Raw genomic sequence first — 20,811 nt, 5'->3', positions numbered from 1 at the left:
TGACTTCTGCAAAATCACATTTTTTTATTTTACTTTTTTTTATATTTTTCTTTTCTTTTCTTTTTTAGTTTTTTTCTTTTTCTAGTAACATTTGTGGCCTGTGAGACCAGTATAATGTATATTGTATAAATGTGCACTCATTGTATTCAACATGATAACTGCACTAATTTATTTATCATTATATTGCTTACAAAACTTGTTTACAAGTTTATTGTAAACAAAATGATGAAAATATTAGTGTGGTTATTGTGTTGAATACACAATAAACACACTAATATTTTCATCATTATTTCATTTACAATAATTGTTTACAACAAAAATATGCAAAAATGTTGTATATTAGTAATGTTCTAATATATATTTACAAATGTACAACCACTCGACATGTTCCTTGAGGTGCATGACAAAGTGCTTTGTCTTGGAAAGTGCTGAGTCAGTGACTTGTGTCGCTACTCACTCAGTCTTGGCTGGTGCCTCCTGGCACCAACGCCTACTGGCCATATATTACAGGGTACCATATGGTACAGGGTACCATACAGTACAGGACACCATATGGTACAGATACCATGATCCCTATGGAAATAAGTCACCATGACTTTTCTGGGTTATCCTAGAATTTTATACATATGCTGCTATGTATGATAATCTGTGTAACTGTATTTGTGTACACCTGAATAAACTTACTCAAGTGCATGTGGCATCATAAGTAAGTTTATTTAGGTACAGTAGGGCCCCGCTTTATGGCGTTTTGCCTTATGGCGTTCCGCTAATATGGCGATGTCAAATTATGACCAAAATTTGCTATACGGCAAATGGTCTTTCAAATACAGCGCACCCCACCCGGTTTGTTTGCATTATCCATGACCACATCTATCATGTCAGGAAACTTTCCAAAATTTCAAGTGTTTTAAAGTTACTGCGTATTTTATATGTACATACTCTGATAATTATACTTACGTGTACCTGTACCTAAACATACTTACACTCTGTGCTGGTGTGCAAGTACACATTAAAACCGCTAAGAGTCTCTCTACTCATGATGCCAATACTACGTAATAATAATCACTCTTGGGCACACTAAATGTCTTATTTTACATTAATATAGGCATTTTCATTAATCCCTCTATGATATTTTCCTCAAAATTATATATGAAACCCGTTACATTCACATAAACATGATACATACACTAACAGAATAAAAACTGACATAAATATGAGATTTGTTTACAAAGCGGGTGTGTAGGTATTGTTGGAAGAATTGTTTTCTCTAGTCAAACTTGGGGATAACTGTAGAAAAATATTCTTTTCATATGCCTTCACTCTATATATAGCAATTCATGACCCTTATAGGTTTAGTGCTTTTTATTATGATATTTTCATTCACTCTAAAAATGGTGTGTTGCTGTGTGTTTATTCTGCACTAACTTGTACACAATGTAAGAGTATTTGTATTGTGAGGTAATTATTATAATAAAAAAAATATTGAGGTAAATGTTTTACAAACTCTTACAAACGTACATGAATGAACTAAAAGTAGACACATATTAATACGCATTTATTTCTTCTGACCAAGTGATCGCCCACTACCTGTTCAGTTTGTATTCTTACATTGTCTGAACTCTGTATCTCGTTCTCTCTCTTGTTTACTCTTTCTTTAACTAGTTGGCTCTCATTGACGATGGCGTCTAAGCTTAGCTGTGATAAAAAGAGGAGTCGTAAGCCTCTTGCTTAAAGTGCCAAGTTAGAGGATGATGGTGTGCCATTCTGATTTTATTCAATAAACACCCTGCCACTTACCTCTCACACATTAATATTAATATTTTAAGGTGAGTAATAAGTGTACTCTGTGTGTATCTTACCTTTTATTGTGTTTTTAATGCCTATTTCTATTGCTAACTTAATATAAGTTAGTGTAAACTTGTTGTCTGGCATTTATTGCATATTTTATATGTGCTCTGATAATAATACTTGTGGACCTGTGTGGTACCCGGCTGGAGGGACAACATTACATTTTCTCTGCTCAGCCATCAGAGAAAACGTGTATGAATCTGCGTTTGGCCCAGCCACTCCCCCACTCCGCTTTTGTTTACAATTTTCAGCATGAATTATTCATTACTTCTCCCTTCGTTTATGATGGCATCTAAAGGTAGTTGTAAGAAACAGTTAAATTCAGTGAATAAGGTATGTCGATGCTAATAATATGGCTCTGGGCCACAGTGTAGGTAGCTGGTAGGTGTAGCCCAGGCGGGCTACACCTACCGGCTACCTACACTGACTTTATACAAATAAATACTACTCACCTCTCTTCCTACATTTAGACTACACATATTTTAAGGTAAATAGTGAGTGTACTGTATATGTATTTTAACTCTCTGAGCTGTTTTAAATATCGTATATTAAGTATGAGACGGGGAGCCAGTGCTACCTACATCTGACTTCCTACAAATAAGTACTACTCGCCCCTGTCCCTACATTAAGATTACAAATACTTCAAGATAAGTAATGAATGTACTGTGAATGTATTTTACTTTGTGTGTTTTTAATGCCTAGTTCTATTACTAACTTAATATAATTTAGTGTAAACTTGTTGTCTGGCATTTATATGCATTTATAAATGGAAAAAAATGGCGTTCTGCCTTCCGGTGATGTCTGCTTTCCGGCGACAGCCTGGAACCTAACCCGCCGTATAAGTTGGGCCCTACTGTATACACAAATAGTTACATAGATTATCATACATAGCAGCATATGTTAGGAGAACCTAGGATAACCCAAAAAAGTCAGACAGACTTATTTCCATTAGGGTCCAAGTACCCTGTACCATATGGTACAATGTACCATATGGTGTAACGTATATGGTACAATGTACTATATGGTACATTGTACGATATGGTACATTGTACGATATGGTACCATTGTACCATATGGTACCATTGTATGACATGGCACCATTGGTACCATATGGTACCATTGTACCCTATGATATAATGGTACCATATGGTTCAAAACCATAGAATTCCTCTTCAGATCCACTTCCATCAGTCTTAGAACTGTAAGTTGTGAAGAGGAGAGTCAGAATTCACCCGGAGAGTGAGTGGGGAGTGAGAGCTTCCTTGTTGCCAGGCATGATGAACAAAGCTACTATGGCGACGTTCCCACAATGCCATGCAGGCGTCCAGGTTTTGTCTATAGTGTGCACACTGACCACCCAGACCCATTCTCTCAGATGTAGGCTTACCAGCCTTCTTGCGCTAAATTTGATGCTGCTAGAATTTTGGCGTAGATCTACGGTTTGGACCCTGAAAGGGTTAAGGAGAACGTAGACACTGAAGAATTCCAACCCCAGTAAGTGTTCAGTTGTGATGAAACAGAAAATGCCAAACAGGACCTAGATCACGCAGGAGGAAACAGCACTCCCAGGACACAAATCTATGAAAGACAGGCTAACTCATGTTTTGTAGTAATGCTAGTGGGGATTTCAAAGTGAAGCCTTTACTGGTGTATCACTGAAAATACCAGTGTTTTCAAGAAAAAGTGTTGCCATGAGTAATTTGTGTGTGATGTGGAAGGCTAACAGTAAGGCATGGGCCACAAGGGAAATTTTCCTTGATTGGTTCCACAACGTGTTTGGCCCCAGTGTGAAGAAATACCTCCTGGAAAATAAATTGCCACTCAAGTGCCTCCTGGTAATGGACAGTGCTCCTGCTGATCCTCCAGACTTGGAAGAGCAAATGGTGGAGGAGTTTAGTTTCATCACAGTGAAGTTCTTGCCCCCTAATACAACTCCTCTCCTCCAGCCCATGGACCAGCAGGTCATTTCAAACTTCAAAAAACTGTACACCAAAGCAGTGTTTCAAAAGTGCTTTGAAGTGACCTCAGACACTGAATTAACCCTAACAGAGTTCTGGAAAATTCATTTCAATATCCTCACTTGCATAAACCTTATAGGTAATGCTTGGAAGGGAGTGACTTGCAGAACTTTGAACTCTGCTTGGAGAAAATTGTGGCCAAAGTGTGTACAAGAGAGGGATTTTGAAGGGTTTGGGGCTTACCCTAAGGAGCCTATGCCAGTTGTGGAAAGTATTGTCACTGGGGAATTCCATGGGGTTGTGTTGGTGGAGAACCACGATGAAGAGCTAACCACTGCAGAGCTGCAAGAGCTTCATCTGCAACAGCAAGAGACCACAGCTCAGGAAATTGCTGCAGAGGAGGAGGAAGAGAGGTGGAGGAAGGTGCCTTCTTTAAAAATTAAGGACATTTGTGCAAAGTGGACTGAAGTGCAGTTATTTATGGATAAACTTCACCCTGACAAAGCTTGTTGCAGGTTGTGTTGGCAACATGTACAATGGCAGTGTAGTGTCCCACTTCAGACGAATCTTAAATGCCAGAAACAGCGCTCTCTGGACAGATATTTTGTGCGACAGGGGTCCAGTGACTCTCAAGTTATTCCCAGTGGCATTAACCCTTTGGGGGTTGACAGGTCCTCTCAGAAACTTATTCTCAGGGTCGGCCAAATTTCAAAAAAAAAAAAAAAAAAAAAAATCTTATGAAAAGATAGAGAATCTTTTTCTGATCATGATGACACCAAAGGTATGAAATTTGATGGAAAACTTACAGAATTATGCTCTCGCGAAGTTAGAGGTCTCGACGATGTTTACGCATCGGCGATTTTGCCCACTTTGAGCCCTACTTTCGGCCAATTCCAGTGTACTAGTCGACAAAAATCATAACTATTTCGCTAGAACTCCATTTTTTCTATCGAACGAGTACAAGAAACCACCCATTTACCAATTTCAACTATCCAATAAAGTGGTCAGAATTTAGCAGTTTTGCCAATTTCACACAAATTTCAAAAGATGCCAATTTCCAAATAGGGTCCAGAATAAACAAGAAAGACATTCCTGGCACTAAAATAACAAGTTCTCTGTTCGTTAGTCACATCCCCAGGCCCCTCTTATATTTCTTTGGCTTTCCACTTTGAATTTTTATTCTTACAAAAAATAGAAGATTTACTGTTATGCAGACTACTGCATTAGTGTAGAAATGGTATAAATAATATCAGCGCACTTGTGAAAGAATATTAGACTCGCCAGTTGATGTGTATTGGACGCTTGGCATGATTTGTTTACTTTTGAACTTTGGTAAAAATCAAACATTTCTGCTGCTTTGAGCTCAATTTCAAGGTACTTTTCATTGCAAAACCAGTCAAAATCATCTCCATTTCTGTAATACGTTTTCCATTCTATAAAATGAGACCAAGAAAACTAGAATACAACAATAAATACCATACAAAAATACAGTGCAAAGTTGCTGTTTAATCCAAAAACACAGTCAGTTTTTTTCTCATTACGCACTGTGTGCTGCAGGATTTTTTTTTATACTGTGCACACTGACCACAGACCTATTCTTTCATATGTAGGCCTACCAGCTTTCTCTCACTAGATTTGAGGGCGCTAGAATTTAGGCGTACTAGTACGTCAAAAACCCTGGTTCGTAAGACGTACTAGTACGTCCGAAACCCCCAAAGGGAAGTAACCCCAGATAAGGACTTGGTACCTGAAGGTGTACACAATAGTGTACACCTTCATCCTCTCCCCTCCTCCCATCTTCCATTCACCCAGAAGTCTTCATTAAAGGTAAGTGTAATGTTATTATTTTACATATGTATGTACAGTGGACCCCCGCATAACGATGGCATCACATAGCGATTTTTCCGCATACCGATTACTTTTATCGCAAAATTTTTGCCGCGCATACCGATTAAAAACCCGCTTACCGATTTTCGTCCGAGACGCGTCCAATGTGCCCTCACATGTGCCGGCTGTCCCATTGTTTACCAGCCAGCCTCCGCGGTAACATCCAAGCATACACTCGGAATATTTCGTATTATTACAGTGTTTTCGGTGCTGTTTCTGGAAAATAAGTGACCATGGGCCCCAAGAAAGCTTCTAGTGCCAACCCTGTGGTAAAAAGGGTGAGAATTAGTATGGAAATTAAGAAAGATTTTGAAGGGTTTGGGGCTAACCCTGAGAAGCCTATGCCAGTTGTGGAATCCATTGTGCCTACTTCAAAGATTAAGGAAATATGTGCACAGTGGGTTGAACTGCAAACCTTTATAGATGAAAATCACCCTGACACAGCTGTTGCAAGCCGTGCTGGTGACTATTTCAATGACAATGTTATGGCCCATTTTAGGAAAGTCTTGAAGGAACGGGAGGTACAGAGCTCTATGGACAGATTTGTTGTGCGACAGAGGTCCAGTGACTCTCAAGCTGGTCCTAGTGGCATTAAAAGAAGAAGGGAAGTAACCCCAGAAAAGGACTTGCTACCTCAAGTCCTAATGGAAGGGGATTCCCCTTCTAAACAGTAAGAAGATAATGCTCTCCCCTCCTCCCATCCCATCAATCATCACCAGATCTTCAATAAAAGTAAGTGTCATTTAATTGTGCATGCCTTTTTCAGTTTGTGTGTATTAAAATTAACATTTCATGTGGTAAAAAAAAATTTTTTTCATACTTTTGGGCGTCTTGCACGGATTAATTTTATTTCCATTATTTCTTATGGGGAAAATTCATTCGCATAACGATTATTTCGCATAACGATGAGCCCTCTTGCACGGATTAAAATCGTTAACCGGGGGTCCACTGTACTTGATTTCTCATTGTTTTCTGTATGTAAATCTTTATTTAATTTAAAAAAAAAATTTAATATTTTTGGGCATCTGGAACGGATTAATTGTATTTCCATTATTTCTTATAGGGAGAATGGTTTTGCTATTCGGCAATTTCATCATTGGGCAGACTATATGGAACGGATTAATCATGAAACTCAGGGGTCCACTGTACTTGTCTCAAAGATTCTTGTTGATTTAGTTATAGATGGTAGTAGCAAGCAGTTGTTCATTCATAGTGTTTGTGAAGTCAGCTACTTGAGGGTCAGCTATTTGGTGTTTGTTGGTCACCAGCAATTATCAGGTGGTGTTTATTCATCTCTGAATCAGTTATAAGAACATAAGAACATAAGAATGTAGGAACACTGCAGAAGGCCTACTGGCCCATACGAGGCAGGTCCTTATCAAAACGATCTCTATCTAAAGCTACTCAAGAAACAACTCCCGCACCCCCCAACACCAATCAAACCCAGCCCCTCCCACCCATATATTTGTCCAGTCTCTTCTTAAAGCTACCCAAGGTCCTAGCCTCTATCACCCCACTGGGAAGACTGTTCCACGCATCTACAACTCTGTTAGAAAACCAGTACTTACCTATGTCCTTTCTAAATCTAAATTTTTATTTTTTTTTTTTTTTTTTTTTTTTTTTTTTTTTTTTTTTTTTTTTTTTTTTTTTTTTTTTTTTTTTTTTTAAATTTAATTTATATTATTTAAATTTTAATTTATATTATTGTTTAGGTTATAGGTGAATGTGTAAGAATTTGTGTGAGGTAACTTGTAGATTGCTTCAATTGTAATAAGGTTTTTAGTTTTTTAGACGAAAATTTTGCAAACATAAATTCACCATTTTCATCCCTGGTGCAAGTAGATTTAATGGTGCAGGGTGGACCTGTGGCATGGGGCATGGGGAAGCAGGAGGGGGGACAGGAGTAGAGGCACCACATGGTTGAGAGGGTGCCAGGCAGTCCTTTGTCTGCCCACCCACCACACCATGAGGGCCAGGCACCATGCCACCTCCCTCTTCCTCCATCCCAGCATACTCTCCTCTATGATCACTATCACTATCAGTGGCTGGGGTTTTGGAGCGTGACCTCCCACGACCCTTGCCACCAACTACATATGGCACACTGCCAGAACGTAGGTTACGATGCCTAAAAGTACGTTTCACTGTGGAAAAATGATAATCACTTTCACTTGACAAATCGTTTATTGGCATAAAATCAATTTCATCATCGTCATTTATATTACTTTCACTATCATCAGCACCATAACGCTTGGAAAATGATAATTTCCTCTTGCGGAGTTGCCTCTGGGTAGTAACACTAGCAACCCCAGAGGTGCTGGGCTGAGGGTCTGGTATGGCCACACTGGCCACCCCAGAAGTGCTGGGCTGAGGGTCTGGAATGGCGACATTGGCCACCCCAAAAGTGCTGGGTTGAGGGCCAACTGGGTTGTCATTAATAGTTTCACTAATTCCTTGATCATTAGTGGCCATATCACTGTCAAATCCACTAAACTCGCATTCTGTGTCACTGAGAATAGTAGTGTGTTAAAACGATGAGGTGTGAGTGAATCATGAAGGTTTGCCATGATGTTAACCCAAGATGGAGCTGAAACTAACTGGTCCTAACATGCAGTACCCCGGCATAGCTGATTTTTTTCATACTGTGCACACTGAGTGCGCAGACCCATTCTCTCATGCCTAGGCGACTCAGGCCTATCATGCCAAATTTGAAGGAATGAAAAATAAAACGTTGATGTACGTTTGGAGTGCTGCACACATGCATGTATATCTACGTGTGGACAGTGTAAGGGTTAATACATTCTAATTCATCAGAGTAGTAGAGAGCAGTGCCACCACATACTTGATCAGGCCTACAGTTATATATGGCTGTGTAACCAGGTAAAGCAGAGATGTCTATTAAGTCATGTTTGAGCCAGGTTTTGGTAAGAATAATGGGTATGTTAGCAGTAAGTGTAATAAGCAGTGTTAAGAGGTCATCATAGTGTTTGCTCAGTGGTCTAACATTATAATTGAATACTGTTATGTTATGACACTGAGTAAGTTTCTGCCTGACTTGCAGTGTAAGATTGGCAGTTATTTTCAGGACTGTTATTGCCATTTGACAAGAGATTAATATTAGGATTGATATTTGCATTCATAAGACAATGAAGGATTTAAGTATGTTCTTGTAATAGGTAAATAGAGAATATAGTTGTTGTAATTATTATAATGAAAGCTATAACTACTAACAAGGATGATTATATGCAAATTATTAATGTTTGTTGAGTATAATACTCTATTTGAATTAAATTATATATCACTATAGCAAATGCCAATAGGAAACAAAAGTAAACAATAGTAAATATACCATGTAAAAAGAATAATCATAGAATAGTTGCAAAGTTAATTAACTCGTAAACGGTCCAAACGTATATATACGTTTTTTCAGCATTTGAAAGTATGTAAAAAAAAGTACATCTTCTTTTTGTTTTTTACATTTGAAAATGTGTAAAAAAAACTTTGATCTACTTTTTTTTTGTTATATTTGAAAATATGTAAAAAAAAACGTAGATCTACTTTTGTAGCACTACACATGTGAACGTAGATCTGTTTGGACCGTTTACGGGTTAAGTACTAGGTAGGATGATGTACTATGACTAGTAAACAGTATAGAGTGGGAATAGGGTGCCCTGCACTTAGAAATTTGTAGGCAGGTTGTGAGATATAAAATAGTAAATTCTATCAAGTGATTCCACAGAAATTGCACGACAATGAGGTAGTTACATTGCACTAAATATGGGGTACTGTAACACGGACTATAGATTAATTAGTCTCAGTAAGGTTAACATCTCTAAGGAAGCCAGATAGTTCAGGTTCATTTGTGATTGTATACATATGGCCTACAGCTGTTTTTCTCACTGATTTTATCATCTCTTGAAAAACTGGTGAATTTTGCCATTATGCTCTCATTTGAGTTTTCTTAATCTACACAAAAGGTTCTGATGTTTTCTAGTAAGGCACTCGTTAACATATATTGTACTCTTTTTTTGTGTCATATGAATGTAGTCTAAGCATAACACTTGTTCTTTACCCTGGTTTCCTAGCACAGGGGCCTCCTTGATTTTTATCATTGAAAGGAATACTTAAGGAAATCTGGGGAGAAAAAAAAAGTAGCTATAAAAGAAAGACATGAACTATGTCATTTTCTTTAGAAAATGGAGATATGACAATAATGGAGCCATCTTGGATAAATGTTTGTAAATTTAGCTTTTGTAAGAATGCAGTTTTTCTTTTACCATTTAAAATGTAAAATACAGTGATACCTCAGGATACGAAATTAATTCGTTCCAGAAGGCTGTGCTGATACCGAATAAATTTGTTCCCATAAGGAATAATGTAAATTAGGTTAATCCATTTCAGGCCCCCAAAAGCACTTACAAAAATACACTTATATAATTGTTCGAGTTGGGAGCTGTACATATCCCGAGGTACCACTGTATAATATTCATTTCAACAGTTAAAAACTTACTTTTGTTTACCTACTCACAGCTATGAACTCGTAAGTGATGAGTCAGAACATACAGTCGAGTTACTTTCTGAACGACAGAACTTCACCTTGCGTGTGGATGGTGGCATTGCACGTTCCATTGTTAATGCTGGTGATCGGGAATATCTGGAAGTAGACACCCCAATGTTCTTGGGTGGCGTTCCACCAGATGTCGCCAGACATGCTCACTCTCACTGGCACCTCAGAAATTCTACAAGCTTCAGAGGTAAGCCATAATATTTGGTAATTACAGTGTGAATTCTTGTGATTCTGAAAGATATGGGGTTAAGAGGAAAATAGCGTATGTAAGCAAATAGTTTCAAAAGAGTATAAGAAGAAACATGCAGTCTAGAAGAGCATGAATGTACACAGGCATAATGCTGACACGTATGAATATGAAGATGCAATATGTTGAAGCTTCTTTCAGGACAGTCAAAATGTCATGGAAAAGTCTATTTTGTTTTGTTTGCTTTTGACCAGAAAAATACATTTAGCTAGGGCTTCCTGAAGTCATTATCTTTTATGCAAGAAAGGGGATCCCAGGAGAAAGAAGGGAAAATAAACAAAATATTTGGGTAAAGGTAAATAGCTTTTGAATGTGCAGACAACTCAAATTATATTTACAGGCTGCATGAGTCGTGTGGAGATTAATGGTCGCTTACAAGATCTGGCCGAGAGTGAAAAGCAGAATAAAGTAATACCTGGATGTGGTGACTCAGAGCAGAGAGACCAAGGTGCCATCAGACCCATTGAACAAAGTGCTCCACTAACCAGAGTTTCCAAACCAAAGAAAATAAAAGGTATTGTAAAACTTATAAGTTTTATATAAAAATATATTCATATACAATGTATGCACATTCATTCAATCACTATTTTGCCAGAAGTGTGCTGATATCACAAACACATTATCCTCTGCAACATCCCCACCCCTCCTTCAGAGTGCTGGCACTTCCCTTTTCACCTCCAGGACTCGAGTTCGGCTAACCAGTTTTCATTATCTCTTCGTGGATGTTTCTTTGATCATTCTCCAACAGTATATCCATTAAAAACCACTTATCCCCATTCACTTTAACATATCCATAAAATCCTGCTGGATGTTCAAGTGTATAGCACTCAAAACCTCCTTTAGCTCCCTCCTTCCAACCTTTTCTGGGACAACCCTTACCCCTCTTTCCCTCCACTATAGATTTATATACACTCTTAGTTATCCCATTATACTTTGCTCTCTGAAGGTTCAAACCACCTTAACAGCCTATCCTCAGCTTTCTGAATAATACTCTTAGTAACCTCACACCTTCTAATCTTGAAGCTCCAAATTCTCTTCAGAATATTCACACAACACATTGCCCTCAAGAATGACATCACCACTGCCTCAACCCCCCTCTTCACTGCAGTGTTTCACACTCACGTTTCACACCCATTTACCAGTGCTAGTACCTCTATACTCTGGTGCATTCCCCTTTTTGCCTCTTTTAAGTGAAAACCTAGAAAGTATAAGAAAGTTCCGAAGGAGCTTGCCAGATATATACAAAGAGTGGAAAGCAAGGGGTAAGGAACAAGAAAAGGAGGAAAGCAAAAATAAAGGTAAAAACCAAGGAGTCAAAATAAGAGCAGAGAACGTCATTCAAAGCAAGTCGGAAAAGGACAAAACATGGATACATAACAGAGAAAAGGGAAAGGGAGGAAGAGAAAGCTAGAGCAGGAACAAATGAAAATGGAAAAAAGGGAAGAAATACATCTAGATGAAAGAAAACAAGAGAATTCAGATCAGGTGGCAGAACTTGGGAAAGACACAGAATCAGTAAATATAGGCATTTAGAACATTTGCAGATACTATGCAAAAGGTATGTGCCTATATGGCAGAGCTTGCTGGAATAAACAAAACAAAAAATGTGCAAATATGTTGAGAAAGGGAAAGTGTTGCTTTGACAAAGAGTGCAGCAGGTACTTCAGCCCAGTGATGTGCAAAGCTTCAACACAGTTCAGAGAATGTTATGACCTGAACTGCCCAGACCATCATGTAAAAGGAACACAGCACTCCAGAGAAAGCAGAGAAAGGAAAAATGAACAGCAATCTTTTTTAGACATAAAGTGAAATGATCAGACCAAAGAAAGAGACAAAGGAAAATGCTACAGATGGGACAGATGGGCAGCACAATGGGACATACAAAGCAGGCATCAGCCCATCAGGGCTGAATACACAATCAAATGCAAAGTTAGTACCGGAGAAACCAGGGGTGTGTACACCAGGGGTCATGCCAGGTAGTATATCACCAGTGGTACTAACAAAACATTCAGCAAAACAAAACATCCCAAATGGTAGTTCCTGCTTCAGAGTTTGAAGTCAAATAAAAATGACAAAGTTAGTTATGTCAGTGGGCTCCTGTCAGAAGAAAAAGCCATTTTTGGGGCATTTACAGAAACACACAAGGGATGTTTTGGACAGAGAGATAAAGATAGAAAACTATAACATGTATAGATGTGACAGAATTTATAGGTCACAGGGAGGAGTAGGACTCTATGTAAAAGATATTCTGTTGCACAGAAGTGCTGAATTCGATGAATAATATACAGTGGAACCTCAGTTTTCATGATTAATCTGTTCGAAAAGTCTAACAAAAAGCTGAATCGTATGAAAACTGAAGCAATATTTCCCATAAGAAATAATGTCAGATACTGCAGCATCATGGGATCTTGATACAAAAATTTTTTCAACACTTGTCCAACCTTTGGACGAAGACCTACCTAGACTAGTGGATGGTTCCACTATGACCCTACCTCCTCCTACTTCGCCTCGCCTGACTACAGTATATAAGCCACATCTACGGCCCTATGCTGTACATTCTACAACATTGATAGACTAAACGTGTTGACTCCAGGCTGAGCGACTGATTACCTCAAACTCCTCCTCTCCTTGTACCTTTCTGCTTTGTATTGGACTGATGAAGCCACTGTGTGGCAAAACGTTTCCTGAATAAAGATTCCCATGTGTTGCACAAGTGTCTCAGTCTTCACTGTATATCCAATTAATCCATTCCAGACACCCAAAAATATTAACAAAAAATACATTTTATAGAGAATAACTATAGTTTTACATCCTGAAAACAATGGGAAATAAATATAAATGACTAATGAAGTTAATAAATGCTGTAAAGAGTTTTTGAGGACAGTGAGGCTCAGGTTAGGGTGTGTAGAAGAGAGGGAGAATACTTCCCGGTAAAAGTAGGTCTTAGACAGGGATGTGTAATGTCACCATGGTTGTTTAACATATTTATAGATGGGGTTGTAAAAGAAGTAAATGCTAGAGTGTTCGGGAGAGGGTTGGGATTAAATTATGGGGAATCAAATACAAAATGGGAAGGAACAGTTACTTTTTGATGATGATACTGTATATATGAGTGATTCTTAAGAAAAATCGCAGAGGTTAGTGGACGAATTTGGGAGTGTGTGTAAAGGTAGAGAGTTGAAAGTGAACATAGAAAAGAGTAAAGTGATGAGGGTATCAAATGATTTAGATAAAAAAAAAATTGGATATCAAATTGGGGAGGAGGGGTATGGAAGAAGTGAATGTTTTCATATATTTGGGAGTTGATGTATTGGTGGATGGATTTATGAAGGATGAGGTTAATCATAGAATTGATGAGGGAAAAAAGGTGAGTGGTGCGTTGAGGTATATGTGGAGACAAAGAACATTATCTGTGGAGGCAAAGAAGGGAATGTATGAAAGTATAGTGGTACCAACACTCTTATATGGGTGTGAAGCTTGGGTTATAAATGCTGCAGCGAGGAGGCAGTTGGAGGCAGTGGAGATGTCCTGTCTTATGGCAATGTATGGTGTAAATATTATGCAGAAAATTCGGAGTGTGGAAATTAGGAGAAGGTGTGGAGTTAATAAAAGTATAAGTCAGAGGGCTGAAGAGGGGTTGTTGAGGTGGTTTGGTCATTTAGAGAGAATGGATCAAAGTAGAATGATGTGAAGAGCATATAAATCTGTATGGGAAGGAAGTCGGGGTAGGGGTCGTCCTCGAAAGGGTTGGAGGGAGGGGGTAAAGGTTTGCAACAAGACTAGTCCCAGAGCTAAGAGGTATGTCCTACGAGGAGAGGTTAAGGGAAATCAACCTGATGACACTGGAGGACAGGAGAGATAGGGGGGACATGATAACGACATACAAAATACTGAGAGGAATTGACAAGGTGGACAAAGACAGGATGTTCCAGAGATTGACACAGTAACAAGGGGACACAGTTGGAAGTTGAAGACACAGATGAATCACAGGGATGTTAGGAAGTATTTCTTCAGCCACAGAGTAGTCAGGAAATGGAATAGTTTGGGAAGGGATGTAGTGGAGACAGGATCCATACATAGCTTTAAGCAGAGGTATGATAAAGCTCACGGTTCAGAGAGTGACCAAGTAGCGACCAGTGAAGAGACGGGGCCAGGAGCTTTGACTCGACCCCTGCAACCTCAACTAGGTGAGTACTAGGCGAGTACGTACACACACACACACACACACACTCGTGGAGGAGTCACGCGGTTTGAGCTCGTGTTTTGGTGGTAATTTCTGATGGTGCCATAAGGAATAGAGTGTGGGATATAGGCATGTGCATGCATAAGAGTGCATATAATCACTTAAGCCCCGAAAAAAGGAAATATAAGTGATCACAGAAAAGAAAACAAAGGAAATATTGGCTGAGTGTTTAGTGGGGGCCGTTGGAAGGGTGAACGGTTGTGTCAGGCCTAAATAGTGTTGCCATAATAACTCAGTGGGGTATTTTGAAGAATAAGTGCGACTCAAGACCAGGGAGATAAGAGATATGTATAGATGTGTCAGTAAATACAGTGAGTGAGTGAAAAAATTAGAAGACCTAGAGACTATAGTGCATACAGGAAGTTAGTGGAAAATTACCGAGAAGCATCAAACTTCTTCAACTTCTGGGACAGGACAGACCCGCAACGTTACTCCACTGCCAGCCGCAAGTAATATTCACCTAGTTTGAGTTGCATGGGGTCAGTAGTACCTGTCTTTAGCTGGAATTGGGGGTCACTCTCCTCGAGTTATCAGAATTAGAATAAGCAGCATTTACTGGCATTTAATAGAATTTAGAGGTAGCGGCATATAGGCGAAGCCTAATGTATTTATTTTTGAACGTAATTTTAAACGCACAAGACAGTACAGTGGGAACCAAGAGATCGGGTACATATACAATACATATGTAGTACATACGTGGGAAATAAGGACTGTTTACATAAACATATGCACACACACTAGGTGAGAACACCTCTGCTGTTAGGCACTTGAATAGTTGTAGCACACACACACATCAAGAGGGAATATACCAACAAGTGTTGGATGACATATGAACAACTGAGGAGGAGGTGAAGAAGCTCTTAAGTGACCTTGACACCTCAAAGGCGATGGGACCGGACAACATCTCCCCATGGGTCCTTAGAGAAGGAGCAGAGATGCTGTGTGTGCCTCTAACCACAATCTTCAACACATCCCTTGAAACTGGGCAACTACCTGAGAAATGGAAGACAGCTAATTTAGTCCCCATATTTACGAAAGGAAACAGAAATGAGGCACTAAACTAGACCTGTGTCTCTGACATGTATTGTGTGCAAAGTCATGGAGAAGATTATCAGGAGGAGGAGAGTGGTCGAACACCTGGAAAGGAACAAGATTATAAATGAAAACCAGCATGGGTTCATGGAAGGCAAATCTTGTATCACAAACCTCCTGGAGTTTTATGACAAGGTAACAGAAGTAAGACACGAGAGAGAGGGGTGGGTAGATTGTGTTTTCCTAGACTGCCGGAAGGCCTTTGACACAGTTCCCCACAAGAGATTAGTGCAGAAGCTGGAGGATCAGGCGCATGTAAAAGGGAGGGCACTGCAATGGATAAGGGAATACCTGACAGGGAGGCAGCAACGAGTCATGGTACGTGAAGAGGTATCACAGTGGGCGTCTGTTACGAGCGGGGTCCCACAGGGGTCAGTTCTAGGACCAGTGCTATTTTTGATATATGTGAACGACATGATGGAAGGAATAGACTCTGAAGTGTCCCTGTTCGCAGATGACGTGAAGTTGATGAGAAGAATTAAATCGGACGAGGATGAGGCAGGACTGCAAAGAGACCTGGACAGGCTGGACATGTGGTCCAGTAACTGGCTTCTCGAATTCAATCCAGCCAAATGCAAAGTCATGAAGATTGGGGAGGGGCAAAGAAGACCGCAGACAGAGTATAGGCTAGGTGGACAAAGACTACAGACCTCACTCAGGGAGAAAGACCTTGGGGTGACCATAACACCGAGCACATCACCGGAAGCACACATCAACCAAATAACCGCTGCAGCATACGGGCGCCTGGCAAACCTGAGAATAGCGTTGCGATACCTTAATAAGGAATTGTTCAAGACACTGTACACTGTGTATGTTAGGCCCATACTGGAGTATGCAGCACCAGTCTGGAACCCACACCTGGTCAAGCACATCAAGAAGTTAGAGAAAGTACAAAGGTTTGCAACAAGGCTAGTCCCAGAGCTCAAGGGAATGTCGTACGAGGAAAGGTTAAGGGAAATCGGACTGACGACACTGGAGGACAGAAGGGTCAGGGGAGACATGATAATGACATACAAGATACTGTGGGGAATAGACAAGGTGGACAGAGATAGGATGTTCCAGAGAGGGGACACAGGGACAAGGGGTCGCAACTGGAAGCTGAAGACTCAGACGAGTCACAGGGACGTTAGGAAGTATTTCTTCAGTCATAGAGTCGTCAGCAAGTGGAATAGCCTAGCAAGTGAAGTAGTGGAGGCAGGAACCATACATAGTTTTAAGAAGAGGTATGACAAAGCTCAGGAAGCAGAGTGAGAGAGGACCCAGTAGCGATCAGTGAAGAGGCAGGGCCAGGAGCTGAGTCTCAACCCCTGCAACCACAATTAGGTGAGTATATACACACACACACACACACATACAGGATTTTACACCTTCCTGTGAAGTGACCCTATAACCCTTCCTTTCCCCCCCATCTCTCTCCCTCTCCTCTCTCTTCCTCTCTCTCTTCCTCTCTCTCTCTCTCTCTCTCTCTCTCTCTCTCTCTCTCTCTCTCTCTCTCTCTCATCCTCTCTTCCTCTCACTTTCTCCCTCTCCCTCTCTCTCTTCCTCTCTCTCTTCCTCTTCTTTTTTCTCTCTCTTCTCATGTCACTCCCCCCTCTCTCTTACCTTTTCCCTCTCTCTCACTTTCTCCCCCTTTTTCCCTTCTTTTCCCCTCCTTCTAGGCTCCCCTTCTCTCTCTCCCTATCTCTCACTCTCTCCCCCTTTTTCTTTTTTTCTCTCTCTCTCTCTCTTTCACTAAAAAAAAAAATGGTTGGGACTCGCAGGAATCAGGGATCAGATGACAATGGTACTGGTAGGGAGGAATGGATGGAGGAACAGTGGAAAAGGATAGAGCAAGAATGGGAGAGAAAATTAGGAGAGCTTTCTGAAAAAATGGAGAAAGAGCTCTCTGTGAAATGGGAAAAGAGGTTGGAGAAGGAGACGAAGAAGTGGGAGGCACAAGTCGAAACTGCAGTAGCCAGGGTAAAGGTCCTAGAATTTGAGGTAAACAGGCTGAAGCAAGTCTCAGGGGTAGTGACCAGAGAAGACACACCATACGAAGATGAGAGGCTGAACAGGAAGGAAGGAGATATGAATTATGCTAAGGTCATATCAGCCTGCAAAGAAGGGCCAGGGAGTGGAAGGGAAGAGCAGATGGGTGCAGATGGAGAGGGAGATAGGTCGAATGCTGAGGCACAACCATGCTACCAAGAGCCACTGGAAAAATCAAGGGAGAAAATGACCACATACAGACAGGAACCAGAGTCACAGAGGGAGAGGCAATGGGAGGAGGAAAGGGCAAAATCAGTGATTATCCATGGGCTTTGGGAGAGAGAGGAAAGGACACACACTGAAAGACGGCAGGAAGAAAGAAAGGAGATTGAGAAAATCATCATGGAAATAGGGGGAGAAGACATGGATGAGATTGTAAATTTTCAGAGAATAGGGGGGTACTTGAAGGGGAGAAACCGACTGATCAAGCTGATTCTCAGGACAGAAACAGTGCGGAACAGGATCCTCCAAGAGAAACCATGGTTGAAAAGCTCGAAAGAGTACAAGAAGGTGTTCCTAGACAGAGACAGAACACAAACAGAGAGACAGCAGCTGAGGGAGAGGACAAAAAATCAAAAGGAGCTAGGAAAGGAGACAAGGATGGAACCAGCAGAGGTCAGTCAGAGCAGAACAGAGCAGCAAGGGCAAGCACACACACAACTACCCTCAGAACCCCACAACCTATCACACCATCCCAACACACAATACAATCCATACCCACAGCTTCCACCCAACCCCCAACCATAGAATCCCACAGTATCCTACCAGGTCTCCCACCCCCACAGGCCCCCCAAACCACAGTGTTGGAAAGGAAACTGAAGGTATGGTACACAAACGCTGATGGAATAACAAACAAGTGGGAGGAGTGGCACGAAAGAGTCAAAGAGGCATCACCAGACATCATAGCGATCACAGAAACCAAGCTTACAGGTATGATAACAGATGCCATCTTTCCAGTGGGATACCAGATCCTGAGAAAAGACGGAAGGAACAGGGGGGGTGGAGGAGTGGCATTGCTGATCAAACACCGATGGAATTTTGATGAGCTGGAGAGAGGAGACAGCGGAGAAGAAAGTGATTACATAGCGGGAACGCTTCACTCTGGTGGTCCCAAGGTGATAATTGCAGTGATGTATAACCCACCACAGAACAGCAGGAGGCCAAGGCAAGAGTATGACGAGAGTAATAGAGCGATGGTTGACACACTGGCTGCAGTGGCCAGAAGAGCTCATGCATGCAGGGCAAAGCTCCTGATCATGGGCGACTTTAACCACAAGGAGATCGAATGGGAGAACTTGGAGCCACATGGGGCCCAAGATACATGGAGGGCTAAGATGATGGAGGTGGTACTGGAAAACTTCATGTACCAACACGTAAGGGACACTACAAGAGAGAGAGGAGAGGATGAACCAGCAAGACTGGACTTAGTATTCACCTTGAGTAGTGCAGATATTGAGGACATCACATATGAAAGACCCCTTGGGGCCAGCGATCATGAGGTTTTGAGCTTCGAATACACAGTAGAGCTACAAGTGGAGGGGGAAGCAGGAAGGCCAGGACAAATGAAACCAAACTACAGGAAAGGGGACTACACAGGAATGAGGAACTTCCTGAATGAAGTTCAGTGGGACAGAGAACTGGCAGGGAAGCCAGTTAATGAGATGATGGAATATGTAGCAACAATGTGCAAGGAGGCTGAGGAGAGGTTTGTACCCAAGGGTAACAGGAATAATGAAAAAGCCAGGAAGAGCCCATGGTTCACCCAAAGATGCAAGGAGGCAAAAACCAAGTGTGCTAGGGAATGGAAGAAATATAGAAGGCAAAGGACCCAGGAGAATAAGGAGAGCAGTCGTAGAGTCAGAAACGAATATGCACAGATAAGAAGGGAGGCCCAACGTCAATATGAAAACGACATAGCAGCAAAAGCCAAATCTGACCCGAAGCTGTTATACAGCCACATCAGGAAGAAAACAACCACCAAGGACCAGGTAATCTGGCTAAGGAAGGAAGGAAGGAGAGACAACAAGAAATGACCATGAAGTATGTGAGGAACTCAACAAGAGATTCAAAGAAGTGTTCACAGAGGAGACAGAAGGGGCTCCAGAAAGACGGAGAGGTGGGGTACACCACCATGTGCTGGACACAGTACACACAACCGAGGAAGAAGTGAAGAGGCTTCTGAGTGAGCTAGATACCTCAAAGGCAATGGGGCCAGATAACATTTCTCCATGGGTCCTGAGAGAGGGAGCAGAGGTGCTATGTGTACCCCCTAACAACAATATTCAATACATCTATCGAAACAGGGAGATTGCCTGAGGCATGGAAGACAGCAAATGTGGTCCCAATCTTTAAAAAAGGAGACAGACATGAAGCACTAAACTACAGACCAGTGTCACTGACATGTATAGCATGCAAAATCATGGAAAAGATTGTCAGGAGAAGAATGGTGGAACATCTAGAAAGGAATGATCTTACCACCAGCAGCCAACATGGTTTCAGAGACTGGAAATCCTGTGTCACAAACCTACTGGAGTTCTATGACATGGTGACAGCAGTAAGAAAAGAGAGAGAGGGGTGGGTGGATTGCATTTTCTTGGACTGCAAGAAGGCGTTTGACACAGTACCACACAAGAGATTAGTGCAAAAACTGGAGGACCAAGCAGGGATAACAGGGAAGGCACTGCAATGGATCAGGGAATACTTGTCAGGAAGACAGCAGCGAGTAATGGTACGTGGCGAGGTGTCAGAGTGGGCACCTGTGACCAGTGCTGTTTCTGGTATTTGTGAATGACATGACGGAAGGAATAAACTACGAGGTGTCCCTGTTTGCAGGTGACGTGAAGTTGATGAGAAGAGTTCATTCGATCGAAGACCAGGCAGCAGTACAAAGGGATCTGGACAGGCTGCAGACCTGGTCCAGCAACTGGCTCCTGGAGTTCAATCC

The 20,811-nt window shown here is 41.2% G+C and overlaps 1 protein-coding gene across 1 annotated transcript in view; it reads left to right on the top strand.

Annotated features, from left to right (window-relative positions):
* LOC128696874 (protein slit) overlaps positions 1-20,811 on the top strand; it is a gene marked incomplete in the record, with an annotated part of 659,908 nt that overhangs the window by 589,168 nt on the left and 49,929 nt on the right. The window contains 2 exon segments of the mRNA XM_070096038.1: positions 10,221-10,444; positions 10,845-11,018. Coding sequence (XP_069952139.1) covers positions 10,221-10,444; positions 10,845-11,018 — 398 coding nt within the window.

Source organism: Cherax quadricarinatus, chromosome 52 (genome assembly GCF_038502225.1).
Source record: "Cherax quadricarinatus isolate ZL_2023a chromosome 52, ASM3850222v1, whole genome shotgun sequence".
NCBI lineage: Eukaryota > Metazoa > Arthropoda > Malacostraca > Decapoda > Parastacidae > Cherax > Cherax quadricarinatus.
This window is presented reverse-complemented; position numbering and strand designations above follow the sequence as displayed.